The sequence below is a fragment of the Oncorhynchus nerka genome, linkage group LG9a (genome assembly GCF_034236695.1).
Source record: "Oncorhynchus nerka isolate Pitt River linkage group LG9a, Oner_Uvic_2.0, whole genome shotgun sequence".
NCBI lineage: Eukaryota > Metazoa > Chordata > Actinopteri > Salmoniformes > Salmonidae > Oncorhynchus > Oncorhynchus nerka.
The window spans coordinates 23078586-23096127 of record NC_088404.1 but is presented as its reverse complement, the minus strand read 5'-3'; the positions used below and the strand labels follow the sequence as shown (position 1 = coordinate 23096127).

Sequence of the window (17542 nt, the reverse complement as noted above, 5' to 3'; positions counted from 1 at the left end):
ACAAAACAATCATCCTCCGCCATGGAAGACTCCTTACAGTAGACTCCTACGCCATGTCAACTTCAGGAAGACACACCAGAGGTTGGTGCACAAACCGATCTGATGTAAATTGTCAGCATTCCTCTCTGGTTCTAACCCAGGTTTACACAGTCAATAGGAAGTCCTTATCAAATGTACATCCTCCACTCCTACTGTTTAACTTTATTGAGCTGTACTTGTTTGCTAAAGGTGAGTCTAGTCATGCGTTATACGAGGCCTGGCTTTATCTTTTCCCTCCCAATGCCTGGAGTTCAAAAAGCCAAAATCATTGGTACCAGCACCCAGTCACCAATGTCTGGAATAGACATGAATGTCATCGACTGTAATGATTTGTTGAAGGTTAAGCAAGCCAAATCAATGTTGATGAACTTTTCCTATGTCTGATGTTTTTGAGGAAGAAGACAGATTAAATCCTGAAGTGTACTATGTTCTATGCTTGGTTGTTAAGCTCAGAATTTCCAGAGAAATATCGAAGCAAGTAGATTGAAACAGCAAGTAGTGGCTCGCACTACTAAGGAGTGGCAACTTACAGTGCTTTTTGTTTTGCACAGCTGACCAATCTAATGGAATAGACAAATAGGTCATTTGAGGGCATTATTGAGGGGTGGATTGCATAAGACAAAAACACTCACTCCTCAAAGACGTTGCTGGCTCCCAAGCTCTCCATTAGCATGCAGAAGTGCCTCTCCTCCTCGTCCTCACTGCCCACCAACCGTTCCTCCCACTGGGTCTGGTACAGGGAGTCTGGAGGGCCCTGAGTGGGTTCCTTGGCAATGGGGCTGGCCATCCCCTCTGTTGCAGAGATCCTCCGGCCAAACAGGAACTCACCTAGAGAAACAAGAATCCAGGAGATTATTCATAATATCCTTTACTCTCACTCTCCACTCTTTCCCTCTACCTGCACCTACGCTGAGCTACCATACTCCGCCTGCACGGTGCACTAGCACTGTTGATGTTATTATGTGGAAATAGACACTAAGATTGACATCAAAACTGAACAATCACAGCACAAAAACATACAGTGGAGAGTAGAAAGTGAGAAGGGAACATAGTCAACCTACTAAAGCCCAAGGAGAATTCCTCCAGGGTGAGGTATCCATTGCCGTCAGAGTCCAGGGTGTCAAAGACATTCTCCAGCTCCTCGGCACTGAGGGGCAGCTCTCCATGGAGCCTCTGTGGAGTAGGACACACTGTCAGGTGACATTGACACGACTGGGGACCTGAAGGATTCCGGAGTATTTACATTAACAATACATTACATGGTACAACAGCTGCCAGCCAGGCATAAGCCCCTGGGAAAACACTCAACACTATGATTAGCATCAGAAGAGATTTGTATCCAAGTACAGGACGAGTATTTATAGGGACTTCATGTTCATAAGGAGTAGGATAGTGTATTATTTGCGCTCACACAACTGATCTAATGGATGTATTGGGTTCATGATGAAGGAATTGTGAATAACTACTCTATTTTTGTTTTGTAAAATGTTTATATTAATGAACTTGTGACATCTTTATTCGGATTGAACCCAAACATTTTAGAAATTAACATATGCCCAGTCAACAAAAACAGCAAAAAAAGTCAACAACATAAACCTTAATCTGTGTTAATACATACCACCATTTACACACCAAGGCCAAGCAGAGTGTAAAAACTGTTTGGAATATAGACAAGCAAACAAGAGACTTAAAACCTACTGAAACCCTGAAAATAAACAGTAAAGACCAGAATGATCTTGAAAAGCCAAATGCTGCCACACCTCTGTGAGCTGTGCATGTCAATGTTTACACTGAAACAAACCACTTGTGAAATTCATAGTAGGAACTCTGCTGTCCACTGTTTGTACATTCTGTTATCTGGACTGAACACATCCCTTATGTCAGCAAACAGAGTTCACAGCCTGAGACACACCACTGCCAACCTTTAGGTCATGGTGTGAAAAACATTGTACAGGCTGTACAGTATGTGCATCAGCACAAAATGCTACATGTGCACATCTATGGCAATGCTGTCAATTGCTAGAATACGTTATTAAAGTAAATAAAACATATAAAAAGGGTTCTTGTGCCACTTAACCAGATTCTTAACCCTTGTGGATAAACAAGGGTTGCCTTATCAAGCATAGTAAATACCTGACTAAATCAAAATGACTTTCCTGTACCACCTGCTCTGGTTGTATGTAGTGGATTCGGAAAGTATTCAGACCCCTTGACTTTTCCCACATTTTGTTACGTAGTTTATTATGTAGTTTTTGTCCCTTGTCAATCTACACACAATACCCCATAATGACAAAGCAAAAACAGGTTTATGATATTTGTGCAATTTTTTTTTTTTTAACCCCATCAATATCACATTTACATAAGCATTCAGACCCTTTACTCTGTACTTTGTTGAATCCCCTTTAGCAGCGAGTAAAGCCTGGAGTCTTCTTGGGTATATGACGCTACAAGCTTGGCACACCGGTTTTGGAAGTTTCTCCCATTCTTCTTTGCAGATCATCTCAAGCTCTGCCAGATTGGATGGGGAGCGTCGCTGCACAGCTATTTTCAGGTCTTTCCAGAGATGTTTGATCGGGTTCAAGTCCAGGCTCTGGCTGGACCACTCAAGGACATTCAGAGACTTATCCCGAAGCCACTCCTACGTTGTCTTGGCTGTGTGCTTAGGGTCAGTCCTGAGCACTCTGGAACAGGTTTTCATCAAGGATCTCTCTGTACTTTGCTCCATTCATCATTCCCCCAACCTGAATAGTCAAATCAAACCACATGTGCTGAATACAACAGGTGTAGACCTTAAAATGAAATGCTTACTTAAGAGCCCTAACCAACAATGCAGTTTTTTTAAAGGATAAGAACAAAAAATAAAAGTAACAAGTAATTAAAGAGCAGCAGTAAAATAACAGCGAGATTATATACAGGGGGGTACCGCTACCGACTCAATGTGCAGGGGCAACCGGTTAGCTGAAGTAATATGTACATGTAGGTAGAGTTATTAAAGTGACTATGCATAGATGATAACAGAGAGTAGCAGCGGTGTAAAAAAAGTGGGGGTTGGCAATGCAAATAGTCTGAGTAGCCATTTGATTAGGTGTTCAGAAGTCTTATGGCTTGGGGGTAGAAGCTGTTTAGAAGCCTCTTGGACCTAGACTTGGCGCTTCGGTACCGCTTGCCGTGCGGAAACAGAGAGAACAGTCTATGACTGTTGTGGCTGGAGTCTTTGACAAGTGCCTTCCTCTGATGGTGTCAGAGGGCCTTCCTCAGACACCGCCTGGTATAAAGGTCCTGGATGGCAGGAAGCTTGGCCCCAGTGATGTACTGGGCCGTACGCACTACCTTCTGTAGTGCCTTGCGGTCGGAGGCCGAGCATTTGCCATACCAGGCAGTTATGCAACCAGTTAGGATGCTCTCGATGGCGCAGCTTTAGAACCTTTTGAGGATCTGAGGACCCATGCCAAATCTTTTCAGTATCCTCAAATCAAATCAAATCAAATTTTATTTGTCACATACACATGGTTAGCAGATGTTAATGCGAGTGTAGCGAAATGCTTGTGCTTCTAGTTCCGACAATGCAGTGATAACCAACAAGTAATCTAACTAACAATTCTAAAACTACTGTCTTATACACAGTGTAAGGGGATAAAGAATATGTACATAAGGATATATGAGTGAGTGATGGTACAGAGCAGCATACAGTAGATGGTATCGAGTACAGTATATACATATGAGATGAGTATGTAGACAAAGTAAAACAAAGTGGCATAGTTAAAGTGGCTAGTGATACATGTATTACATAAGGATGCAGTCGATGATGTAGAGTACAGTATATACGTATGCATATGAGATGAATAATGTAGGGTAAGTAACATTATATAAGGTAGCATTGTTTAAAGTGGCTAGTGATATATTTACATAATTTCCCATCAATTCCCATTATTAAAGTGGCTGGAGTTGGGTCAGTGTCAATGACAGTGTGTTGGCAGCAGCCACTCAATGGTGGCTGTTTAACAGTCTGATAGCCTTGAGATAGAAGCTGTTTTTCAGTCTCTCAGTCCCAGCTTTGATGCACCTGTACTGACCTCGCCTTCTGGATGATAGCGGGGTGAACAGGCAGTGGTTCGGGTGGTTGATGTCCTTGATGATCTTTATGGCCTTCCTGTAACATCGGGTGGTGTAGGTGTCCTGGAGGGCAGGTAGTTTGCCCCCGGTGATGCGTTGTGCAGACCTCACTACCCTCTGGAGAGCCTTACGGTTGAGGGCGGAGCAGTTGCCGTACCAGGCGGTGATACAGCCCGCCTGAGGGGGAATAGGTTTTGTCGTGCCCTCTTCACAACGGTCTTGGTGTGCATGGACCAAGTTAGTTTTTTGGTGATGTGGACACCAAGGAACTTGAAGCTCTCAACCTGCTCCAATGCAGCCCTGTCGATGAGAATGGGGGCATGCTCGGTCATCTTTTTCCTGTAGTCCACAATCATCTCTTTTGTCTTGATCACCTTGAGGGATAGGAATTCTCCGGTTGGAACATTATTGAACATTTATGATAAAAAAAACATCCTAAAGAATGTTTCTATACTTAGTTTGACAAGTTTCTACGGGCTGTAACGGAACTTTTTTAACTTTTCGTCCGACGTTTGGCAGGACCTGAATGAGTGTTTGGATTTGTTTGCCAAACGCCCTAACAAAAGAGGCTATTTGGACATAAATTAACTTTATCAAACAAATCAAACATTTATTGTGGAACTGGGATTCTTGGGAGTGGATTCTGATGAAGATCAAAGGTAAGTGAATATTTATAATGCTATTTCTGACTAATGTTGACTACACAATATGGCGGATATCTTTTTGGCTGCTTTGTTGTCTGAACGCTGTACTCAGATTATTGCATGGTTTGCTTTTTCTGTAAAGTTTTTTTGAAATCTGACACAGCGGTTGCATTAAGGAGAAGTATATCTCTAATTCCATGTACAACACTTGTATTTTCATCAACATTTATGATGAGTATTTCTGTAAATTACTGCATGTTTTATAACTACTGAACATAACGCGTAAGAAAACATACATGTATTGTGTAACATGAAGTCCTATGAGTGTCACCTGATGAAGATCAAAGATTAATGATTAATTTTCTCTATTTGTGCTTTTTGTGACTCCTCTCTTTGGCTGGAAAAACTGCTGTGTTTTTCTGTGAGTTGGTGGTGACCTGACATAATCGTTTGTGGTGCTTTCGCTGTAAAGCCTTTTTGAAATCACACTGTGGCTGAATTAATGAGAATCTTATCTTTAAAATGGTGTAAAATACTTGTATGCTTGAGGAATTTTAATTATGAGATTTTTGTTGTTTTGAATTTGGCGCACTGCACTTTCACTGGCTGTTGGCGATGTGGACGCTACCGTCCCACATATCTCAGAGAGGTTAATGGTGTTGGAGTCGTGCCTGGCCATGCAGTCATGAGTAAACAGGGAGTACAGGATGGGGCTGAGCACGCACCCCTGAGGAGCCCCTGTGTTGAGGATCAGCGTGGTGGATGTGTTGTTACCTACCCTTACCACCTGGGGGTGGCCCGTCAGGAAGTTCAGGATCCAGTTGCAGAGGGAGGTGTTTAGTCCCAGGGTCCTTAGCTTATTGATGAGCTTTGAGGACACTATGGTGTTGAACGCTGAACTGTAGTCAATGAATAGCATTCTCACATAGGTGTTCCTTTTGTCCAGGTGGGAAAGGGCAGTGTGGAGTGCAATAGATTGCATAATCTGTGGATCTGTTGGGGTGGTATGCAAATTGGAGTGGGTCTAGGGTTTCTTGTATAATGGTGTTGATGTGAACCATGACCAGCCTTTCAAAGCACTTCATGGCTACAGACATGAGTGTTATGGGTCGGTAGTCATTTAGGCAGGTTACCTTAGTCCTCTTGGGCACAGGGACTATGTTGGTCTGTTTAATAAATTATGGTATTACAGACTCGGACAGGGAGAGGTTGAAAATGTCAGTTTAGACACTTGCCAGTTAGCGCATGCTTGCAGTACACGTCCTGGTAATCCGTCTGGCCCTGCGGCCTTCTGAATCTTGACCTGTTTAAAAGGTCTTACTCACATCGGCTGCTGAGAGCGTGATCACACAGTCTTCCGGAAGAGCTGGTGCTGTTAAGCATGTTTTAGTGCCATCTGCCTCGAAGCAAGCATAGAAGTAGTTTAGCTCATCTGGTAGGCTCGTGTCACTGGGCAGCTCTCGGCTGTGCTTCCCTTTGTAGTCTAATGGTTTGCAAGCCCTGCCACATACAACGAGAGTCAGAGCTGGTGTTGTGCGATTCAATCTTAGTCCTGTATTGACGCTTTGCCTGTTTGATGGTTTGTCGGAGGGCATAGCGGGACTTCTTATAAGCTTCTGGGTTAGAGTCCCGCTCCTTGAAAGCAGCAGCTCTACCCTTTAGCTCAGTGCGGATGTTGCCTGTAATCCATGGCTTCTGGTTGGGGTATGTACGTACGGTCACTGTGGGGACAACGTCATCGATGCCCAAAGCCAATGACTCATGTGGTGTACTCCTCAATGCCATCAGAGGAATCCCATAACATATTCCAGTCTGTGCTAGCAAAACAGTCTTGTAGCTTAGCATCTGCTTCATCTGACCACTTTTTTTTATTGATCTAGCCACTGGTGCTTTCCGCTTTAATTTTAGCTTGTAAGCAGAAATCAGGAGGATAGAATTAGGGTCAGATTTGCCAAATGGAGGGCGATGGAGCGCTTTGTATGCGTCTCTGTGTGTGGAGTAAAGGTGGTCCAGGTTGCACATTTAACATGCTGATAGAAATTTGGTAAAACGGATTTAAGATTCCCTGCATTAAAGTCCCCGGCTACCAAGAGCGCAGCCTCTGAGTGAGCGTTTTCTTGTTTGCTTATGGGTGGAATACAGCTCATTCAATGCTGTCTTAGTGCCAGCCTCTGACTGTTGTGGTATGTAAACAGCTATGACAAATACAGATGAAAACTCAAAGTAGATAGTGTGGTCTACATACTTCACTTTGACATTCAGAGCATTGGGCAGAAATCACATCGCGTCATCACCCACCTTGGGCCTTCGCGATGCTTTGTTTTAATTAAACAGTCGGATTCCCCTGGTCCGCACCAGTTCTAAGTCAGCTGCTAGGCGCCGCCCGAGGCAACCCGCTCTCTACCTCAGATGAGCAATAGCTCGAGACTTCCTTAGATATCATGCACCAGCTGTTATTTACAAAAATACATCGTCCGCCGCCCCTTGTCTTACCAGACGCCGCTGTTCTATCCTGCCGGTACAGCGTATAACCAGCCAGCTGTATGTTGATAGTGTCGTCATTCAGCCACGACTCCGTGAAGCATAAGATATTAGTTTTGAATGTCCCATTGGTAGTTTAATCTCGCGCGTAGGTCATCTATTTTCTTCTCCAAAGATTGCACATGTGCTAGCAGAATGGAAGTAAGTGGGATTTTATTAGATCGCCTACGAATTCTCAGAAGGCAGCCCGCCCTTTGGCCCCTTTATCTCCACCTCCTCTTCACGCAAATCACAGTGTTTTGGTACCCTCCCCAGATCTGTGCCTCGACACAATCCTGTCTTGGAGCTCTACAGACAATTCCCTTGACCTCATGGCTTGGGTTTTGGCTTGACATGCACTGTCAACCGTGAGACCTTATATAGACAGGTGTTTGCCTTTCCAAATCATGTCCAATCAATTGAATTCCAAGTTGTAGAAACATGATCAATGGAAACAGGATGCACTTGAGCTCAATTTCGAGTCTCACAGCAAAGGGCCGGAAAACTTATGTAAATAAGGTATTTCAGTTTTTTATTTTGAATACATTTGCAAAAATGTCTAAAAAACGGTTTTCGCTTTGTCATCTTGGGGTTTTGTGTGTATAGATTGATGCGATTTTTATTTATTTAATACATTTTAGAATAATGCTGTAACGTAACAAAATGTGGAAAAAGTCAAGGGGTCTGAATACTTTCCGAATGCACTGAAGCTATAGGCCAGCAGATCTGCATTTCAGTTGCTAACACTGACTACCTACTTGTATGTTAATTAGACTAATTTACACAGTGGGAGAATCAATGTACTGTGCACTCCTGCATATGTTGAGTTATGCATTTCCATTACTAAAAAAATGTAATTCTTCCACTCCTAATGAACATGAGGACAAGGTCATTTTCAATATACTTCCGTAAGCAATGATCAAAGAGACCCATCCATTCTATTGAGAGACCCTTGTCACGGCGTGGGATCACAAGTGCTCCATTAAAATAATACTGCCATGGATGAATGTGAAAGGCTTCTGGATCTGCACAATAATGCAGCTGAAGGAGATGTATGACAAAGCGTGGATCCGCTTGGCTCTTTTCTGCCAGTAGGTGTTGTGGGTTCCTGGCACTCTTTTCACATACACTCCTGAATTAGAATGAATGTCCTCAGAAACATCTCTAATGAGCATACAACAGAGATATATAAGTGTTCTAGCTAATTCTAAGGAGCACGCACAGTCTGTCTTCCATGTGCAGCCTAATGAACTTACCAGATATTTGTCTCCAAATCTAACATAAACGTCTATGGAGGATTTGTTGCAGTTGTTAGATTGCTATAATTTCCTCATTGTTTAGTGTATTCTATTGTTAACAGCAGTCATTCAGAAGCCCTTACAAAAACCTGAATGATAACAATAGTGAGATACGGGACCAGGTGTGTTGGCTAGAATACATCTAGAGAAATCCATCACAACTCCAACCGACTACCACTCAGAATTATTTTGAACCTTCAGAGCGGCAAAACAATATTCAGCATGAATCACAGTGCATCGTAAAAATCAGTATCAAAAGTTTGAGCTTTAAAATATTTGGTACTCTTGACATAATGACATAAAAGTAACATTGACACATGACTAGGGAACTACACAGTAGGGATTGGAACATACATAATGCACGTCTAGTGTAGCCTAAACATTTCAATAACTTCCTATGAGATGACTGTCAGACTCGGTGATCCCATATAGGTGATCTTACCTGCATGTCCCGGCGGGTGATGAAGCCCTTGTCCTCAATGTCACAGGTCTGGAAGAAGTCATGGGTCTTCTCCAGCATGGTGCGGTGTCCTCTAGACCTCTCGCTGCCTCCAGTGTCACAGTCCTTCCAGTCACACTCCGCTGGGCTCTCCACCCTGAACCCGTGGTGAGGAGCACTCCCGGAATTCACTTTCGGGGTACTGGTGAAAGCTGCCATGGCGTGTGGTATGTGGTGTGACTCCGCTTTCTCTCTCTCTCCCCCTACTCCTTCACATGGGTCAGGTGCACTCAGGTCTAGATGGGGGTTAAGAGAAGAGACCCAGAGTAGAGATGCAGGTTCAGGCTGCAGCACATCAGAGGCTCTCAGCAGCGATGTCACTGCTTGTTATCTCTTAGCAACCGCCTCTTTAATTAGTAGATGAAGCATAGTCTGAGAGAGATAGACAGGAAAGAAGCAAAGGTAAAATAGATCCCTTTAAATAACTCTCTCTGAATGAAGGAGCATGTCAGACTATTGTCTTTCTATACATAGCATTTTAATGTTGTTCATTTTCTCTAGATAACATAACCTAGATCTTATTAGAATATAATGACATGTAGCCTAATAATTAGTGATGAGGGCAACAAACAAAAAAATCGATACAGTTACATATCGGGATATTATTTTTGATGATATATCGTATCGTATAATTTTGACAAAATCACAATATATTTTTTTCTCTAGTTGGCTGTACCGGCACCAAAACTCAAGTATTTTTCCTTCATAGATTGTTCATCTTCTTTTTAAAAAGGGAGTCAATTGATTTGAACACTTATATCCATGACTGATGAAAACAAATTCTCATGGCTCTGTCCCTCTGCTGCAGACATATGTTGAGTAATATGTTTGGAACATTGAATCGGTATAAAATCACAGTATCGAATCACAAAACATATAGAATCGTGATAATCGCAATTAGGGTTGCACATTTTGGGGAATATTCAGAGGTGGAAACTTTCCGTGGGAATATATGGGAATTAACGGAAATATGCTAATTAATATTAATACCATTTAAATGTAGATGTTTTTTGCATTGGATATATTTACCATATCATATGATCCAAGATGGCGTAGCAGTCAGACGTCTTTGTCTTGTACCATGTGTATATATTTTTTTCTTTGTGTTATTGACTGTTTTGTTTATTCCATGTGTAATTCTGTGTTGTTGTATGTGTCGAATTGCTATGCTTTATCTTGGCCAGGTCGCAGTTGCAAATGAGAACTTGTTCTCAACTAGCCTACCTGGTTAAATAAATATGGAGACAGAAACATAAATCTTTTACCTTATCATAAGTAGACATAATTGCAAATGATTAAATTCAACTTTAATTAAATGAGTTGACTCTTCACATGGGATGATTTCACTGAACAACAAAAGAAAGGGAATATTGAATGATCCCCAATGATCAATCGCATCTCCCAAAAACCTTTTCAACATACATCTGTAAAAAGTCTAGAAACTGAAGCTTTGGTTGTCTTCCTCTCAGGCATCCATGTCTTCTCCCTGGACCTCCTCAATGGCCACCTCTTGAACATCAGACTCTGAGGCCTATTCTTCACTGTCACTTTCCAACCTTGTTGAGGATGGCTTGTTGTCAGGCTCAAAAAGACTCAAATTTGCCCGGATGGCCACCAATTTTTCAACCCTTGCATTAGTCAGCCTGTTGCGTGCCTTGGTGTGTGTGTTCCCAAAAAAAGGACCAGTTGCGCTCTGAGGCAGCTGATGTTGGTGGGATTTGGAGGATGGAGGCAACAGGAGAAAGAGCCTCAGATCCACAAAGTTCCTTCCACCAGGTAGCTGATGAGATATGTTGGCACAACTGCCATATTGCATCTCCATTCCAAAGCCCTTGCTTGGAAGTGTACTTCGCCAGACTGCCAAGAACCTTGCCCTCATCCAGGCCAAGGTGGCGAGACCTGGTAGTGATAACACCATAGGCCTTGTTGATCTCTGCACCAGACAGGATGCTATTGCCAGTATATTTGGGGTCCACCATGTACGCTGCGGTGTGTATGGGCTTCAGGCAGAAGTCTTCAGGCTTTTTATGTATTTTTCCTCTGCTTGGAGCAACAGTGAAGTGGGCAGGGCAGAACAGATTTCTTCTCTTACATTTGCAAGCAGAGTCTGAACATCAGACATGATGGCATTGTCTTCCTCAATCCATGCAATGGCTACTGCCATAGGTTTCAGGAGTTTCAGGCTGCTTACCACTCTCTCCCAAAATACATAATACAGGAGGATCCTCTTGATGGGGCAGTCCAAATCAGCAGACTGTGATGTGGCCATTTCTTGGAGAGACACCTCCCCTCCAGGAGACAGTCAAACATGACGACAACACCACCCCAACGGGTGTTGGGCAGATTCAATGTGGTGCTCTTATTCTTCTCACTTTGCTTGGTGAGGTAGATTGCTGCTATAACTTGATGACCCTTCACATACCTAACCATTTCCTTGGCTCTCTTGTAGAGTGTATCCATTGTTTTCAGTGCCATGATGTCCTTGAGCAGATTCAATGCATGAGCAGCACAGCCAATGGGTGTGATGTGAGGGTAGGACTCCTCCACTTTAGACCAAGCTGTCTTCATGTTTGCAGCATTGTCTGTCACCAGTGCAAATACATTCTGTGGTCCAAGGTCATTGATGACTTCCTTCAGCTCATCAGCAATGTAGAGACCGGTGTGTCTGTTATCCCCTGTGTCTGCTCTTGCAGAATACTGGTTGAGGGGTGGAGAGGATGTAGTTAATTATTCCTTGGCCACGAACATTCATCAGAGATGATTGCAATACAGTCTGCTTTCTCTCTGATTTGCTTGACCTTCACTTGAACTCTGCTGAACTCCGCATCCAGCAAATGAGTAGATAAAGCATGTCTGGTTGGAGGGGTGTATGCTAGGCGAAGAACATTCTGAAATCTCTTTCAAAGTCAAAATCAAAAATAAGTACTGCAGTGCACCTCCCCCTCATGGACTGCACCAGATTTGCCAGTTCTTGCTGTGAGATGCTACCCCACTCTTCCACCAAGGCACCTGCAAGTTCCTGGACACTTCTGGGGGGAATGGCCCTAGCTCTAACCCTCCGATCCAACAGGTCCCAGACGTGCTCAATGGGATTGAGATCCGGCCTCTTCACTGGCCATGGCAGAACACTGACATTCCTGTCTTGCAGGAAATCATGCTGGAGGGTCATGTCAGGATGAGCCTGCAGGAAGGGTACCAGATGAGGGAGGAGGATGTCTTCCCTGTAACGCACAGAGTTGAGATTGCTTGCAATGACAACAAGCTCAGTCCGATGGTGCTGTGACACACCGCCCAGACCATGACGGACCCTCCACCTCCAAATCGATCTCGCTCCAGAGTACAGGCCTCGGTGTAACGCTCATTCCTTCGACAACAAATGTGAATCCGACCATCACCTCTGGTGAGAGCTAACCGCGACTCGTCAGAAAAGAGCACTTTTTGCCAGTCCTGTCTGGTCCAGCGATGGTGGGTTTGTGCCCATAAGCGATGTTGTTGCCGGTGATGTCTGGTGAGGACCTGCCTTACAATAGGCCTACAAGCCCTCAGTCCAGCCTCTCTCAGCCTATTGCAGACAGTCTGAGCACTGATGGAGGGATTGTGTGTTCCTGGTGTAACTCTGGCAGTTGTTGTTGCCATCTACCGATCCTGTGCAGGGGTTGTTACACGTGATCTGCCACTGCGAGGACGATCAGCTGTCCATCCTGTCTCCCTGTAGTGCTGTCTTAGGCCTCTCACAGTATGGACATTGCAATTTATTGCCCTGGCCACATCTGCAGTTCTCATGCCTCCTTACAGCATGCCTAAAGCACGTTCACGCAGATGAGCAGGCCGCCTGGGCATCTTTCTTTTGGTGTCTTTCAGAGTCAGTAGAAAGGCCTCTTTAGTGTCCTAAGTTTTCATAACTGTGACCTTAATTGCCTACCATCTGTAAGCTGTTAGTGTCTTAACAACCGTTCCACAGGTGCATGCTCATTAATTGTTTATGGTTCATTGAACAAGCATTGGAAACAATGTTTAAACCCTTTACAATGAATATCTGTGACGTTATTTAGATTTTTACGAATTATCTTTGAAAGACAGGGTCCTGAAAAGGGGACGTATCTTTTTTGCTGAGTTGATTTACTAGTTAACAAAATAATCATATATGTCATATAAAATATATCCACCCCACCCAGTATTGTAATCAAAATTTACCAGCAAGCATGTAGTCCTTGGCTCAGACAGTGTAGTAGTGTGGGCTCAAGAGCATCCCATTACTGTGCAAGATCTTGAGATTCAGCTGTACATGTGATGGAAGAATGCTCTGTGCATGCAGAGGGTTGCAATTCCATTGATTTGGGGATAGTTTAACCAAAATATGCCACAAGACCTAGAATTGCCTTATGTGTATCCCACAAAAAAAGGTATACTGTTATAAGTTATTTTATGAATTTAACTTCTTAGAGATCCCTTCCCGCGGGATTGACTTGACAACATCCAGTGAAATTGCAGCAGGCCAAATTCAAAAACAGAAATACTCATAATAAAAATTCATAAAACATACAAGTGTTTTAATCAAAATAAAGCTTAACTTCTTGTTAATCCAGCCGCTGTGTCAGATTTCAAAAAGGCTTTACGGCGAAAGCAAACCAGGCGACAGCGCCCCGCATACAAATGCATGACAAACCGATTTCAACCAGTGAGGTGCGACACGAAGGTCAGAAATATTGATATAAAAAATGACTTACCTTTGATGATCTTCTTCTGTTTGTACTCCAAAAGGTCCCAGTTACATCACAAATGGTCATTTTGTTCGATAATGTCCTTCTTTATATCCATAAAAACTTAGTTTAGCTAGCGCGCTTCAGTCAATAATCCATCCAGTTTCCCTTCATCAAAATGCATACAAAATGAATCCCAAACGTTACTAATAAACTTTTCCAAACAAGTCAAACAATGTTTATTATCAAACCTTAGGTATCCTAAAACGCAAATAAACTATAAAATTTAAGACGGAGAATAGTATGTTCATTACCGGATAAGAAAGAATGCGCTTTCCTCCACGTGCTTGGAAACACTACAGCCAAAATGGGAGCCACCTATAAAAACTACAATTTCTGGGTCATTTTTCCAAAAACCAGCCTGAAACTCTTTCTAAAGACTGTTGACATCTAGTGGAAGCCATAGGAACTGCAATCTGGGAGGACTTGGACTTATGATTAAAGTTGTAGCCATTGAAAATAGTGGTAAGCTGAATTTTTTTTTTGGGGGGGGGGTTCCCTTGGGGTTTCGCCTCTCATATCAGTTATGTTATACTCAGACATCATTTTAACAGTTTTAGAAACTTTAGAGTGTTTTCTATCTAAATCTACCAATTGTATGCATATCCTAGATTCTGGGCCTGAGTAGCAGGCAGTTTACTTTGGGCACGCTTTTCATCCAGACGTGAAAATACTGCCCCCTATCCCTAAGAGGTTTTAAGCAAAAACGGAAAAAATTCCCATGGAAAATTCTGGAAATGTCCTGGAAGGACTACGGGACTGCAGTGGAGAAGGTGGAAAGCTTCAATTTCCTTGGCGCACACATCACTGACAATCTGAAAAGGTCCACCCACACAGACGCCTCTTCAACAGCGCCTCTTCAGGAGGCTGAAGAAACTTGGCTTGGACCCTCACAAACTTTTACAGATGCACAATTGAAAGCATTCTGTCGGGCTGTATCACCGCCTGATTCGGCAACTGCACCGCCTGCAACCGCAGGGCTCTCCAGAGGGTGGTGTGGTCTGTCCAACGCATCACCGGGGGCACACTGCCTGCCCGCCAGGACACTTACAGCACCTGATTTCACAGGAAGGCCAAAAAGATCATCAAGGACATCAACCACCCGAGCAACGGCATGTTCACCTTGATGTCAGCCAGAAGGCGAAGTCAATAAAGGTGCATCAAAGCTGGGACTGAGAGACTGAACAACAGCTTCTATCTCAAGGCCATCAGACTGTTAACCTGTTTAGCCATCACTAGCCAGCTACCACCCGGTTACTCAACCATGCACCTTAGAGGCTGCTGGAACACTAGTCACTTTAATAATGATTACATACTGCTTTACTCATCTCATATGTATATACTGTATTCTATATTTCTTATTTCCATGATTTTACTTTTAGATTTGTGTATTGTTGAGAATTGTTAGATCCTATCTTCAACAGTGCAGTAGTAACACAAGCATTTCACTACACCCGCAATAACATCTGCTAAATATGTGTATATGACAATAAAATTAGATTAGATTTTTGATATGATAGTAAACATAGTACAGAAACGTGAAGGGGTTAATACATTATAAGTGATCTTGTCCATATACTTATGACACCTTCAAATGGAGGGACTAGATACATAAAGTGCTTTCATTTCTAAATGGCAAAAAAATACCTTCAAATAAAAGGTGACATTCTGTACTGTATCTCAAATCCAAAATGCTGGAGTATAGAGCCAAATTAAAAGTTTTAGCTTCAATGTCCAAATCAATATGTATGGGAGTGTAAGTAACTAGGTCAATGTGTGTGGTAACTAAACAGCATCATGTCTTGATATGTGACAATCTAGTTCAATCAGGCCGAGGCCATACATCAGTCTGTGGTTCCAGCACATCTTACCGGGTCAGAGGTTTTTCAAGTACACCAAGTCAGACAACTGGCAATTGAAACTCACTTCCGAGTTGAGGCCACTTCCCAATGCTGCTCTCAATTTAACATTGTGGATAGTGGAACAATTATACAATGCTAAAGTAGTGTAGTGAAATTGTGTAACAGGTCTGCACTGCAATATTGTAATGCAATGGCAAAGCAGTGTTGCAGACTATATTATAAAACTAATGACTGGATGAAAAATGAGGTTCTGATCTGCATTTTCTAAAGATGTAGACATACTTTTTTAGTGGACTTAAGTACTACCAATTGATCATTCGTGTAGAAAATCAATCAGCACAATGCCTAACACACCCTATGAGACAGACAGATACCTTCATCTTCAATTATTTACACGACTTATTTTAACAGATCATCAAGCCAAGGCATGTGAAACATTCAGTTCACAACACCTGAAACAACATGTAACCGACACTTCCTGATCACGTCATATTTTTAGCGACGTAAGTGACTTTCGTTACTAAAATAGAAAATGTTCCTCATCCCTAAGAAAAACATCTTTATATGTGTAAGGTAAAACCGCTGGCACCGCCGCAATGAAAGAGTTGCCGACATAAAGTTAATATCAAGCCAGGGTGATGATCCGTCAAATATTTCTCAAGTTAACGTTAACTTACCCGCCACTATAGACAGTTGTACAGTCCAACTAGCTAAAGTAGCCTAAAAAAGTAAGATAAAGTAAAGTAATACGTTACCATGTGAAGGCAGTAAAGATAGTCGTAGACAACATCAAAAGTGTATCTTTGTCACAATTTGATAAAGCTGTATTTCTTCTGTTTACAATGTAACAGTGGAGGAATTTCACTGAACTGCCTGCGGGGGAGGAACTTTCAAAAAAGCTGACAAGCCTCGCGCATCGTCTGTAGCTATAGTAACCTTTCCAAGCAGAAGTTACGTGGGACAACCTGGGGGAACAGGTCGGAAAATCCCCATGCCACAGCTGGACTTTCTCAAGACATAATGCAGTGTGTCAAGTGTGGTTGGGGCAAATAATTGATTCACTCCAGTATCCAGAGAAGAAAATATAAATTCATATTTGTTATTAGCCTAGCTAGATATTTTGACATCATAATTAGGCCCGGCTTTTACACTGTATCTGCAAATTAGACCATGACCATCGTTATGCATGACATTTGCAGCTGAATCCCATTCACAGCATAATTTCACAGAGAGCTCTGACAAAACTGACAGTTTTCCACTTCAAAGCCATAGATACCTTGCTTATTGACTTGGGCAATAATTCCTGCTGGTTTACTCTTCTCTGCATTTGAGACAGTGCATTATAAATGAATTAGTGTCTATGTTGATTATTAAAGTATGACGTAAAACATCTCAAAATGTAGAGAAATTTCATTAACCAGAACATTTTGGGAAAGAGGTTCTTGGCTTTTGTCCGTTTGTCAACTTTCCTCTTGGCATGCAGAGATGCTTCAATGGGGATGCAGATTCTTAGGTGAAGGTGCCACCAAGTGGTGTCAAATGAAACAACACATAAATTTGATGGAACTTGAACAATGCAAAGCCATTAGTATAGTAGTGAGACCATGACAGAATAGGCTACTCATAATAAAGGTTGGTTTTAATGTCACTCTCAATGTTCTTTTTTTACCAAATGGTATTTGTATGGTGACTGTACAGATCAGAGGTATGAGATTTGTAGTGTCAACAATATTCAGATAAGGGCATTAGAGGAGCATGTACCATAGCCTGTAAAGAATGTATGTACACTGGTGCTTTCAAGATTGAA

The 17542-nt window shown here is 42.5% G+C and overlaps 1 protein-coding gene across 4 annotated transcripts in view; it reads right to left on the bottom strand.

Moving 5' to 3' along the window:
- The window catches only part of LOC115134070 (EF-hand calcium-binding domain-containing protein 4B-like), a 40317-nt gene extending 23667 nt beyond the window's left edge, over positions 1-16650 (bottom strand). The window contains exons 1-4 of one of the 4 annotated variants that reach the window (XR_003864292.2): positions 16491-16650; positions 9057-9349; positions 1101-1212; positions 672-867 (exon numbers count right to left, since the gene is read on the bottom strand). Coding sequence is in view for 2 of the 4 variants with exons in the window: in XM_029667656.2 (XP_029523516.1) it covers positions 672-867; positions 1101-1212; positions 9057-9272 (524 nt within the window). In the remaining 2 variants the exon portion in view is untranslated. Of the gene's footprint in view, positions 1-671; positions 868-1100; positions 1213-9056; positions 9486-16490 lie in introns of all 4 variants that reach the window. The other 3 variants (XR_010464693.1, XM_029667656.2, XM_029667655.2) reach the window with 3 other exon arrangements.
- Between the last annotated feature and the right edge of the window lie 892 nt (positions 16651-17542).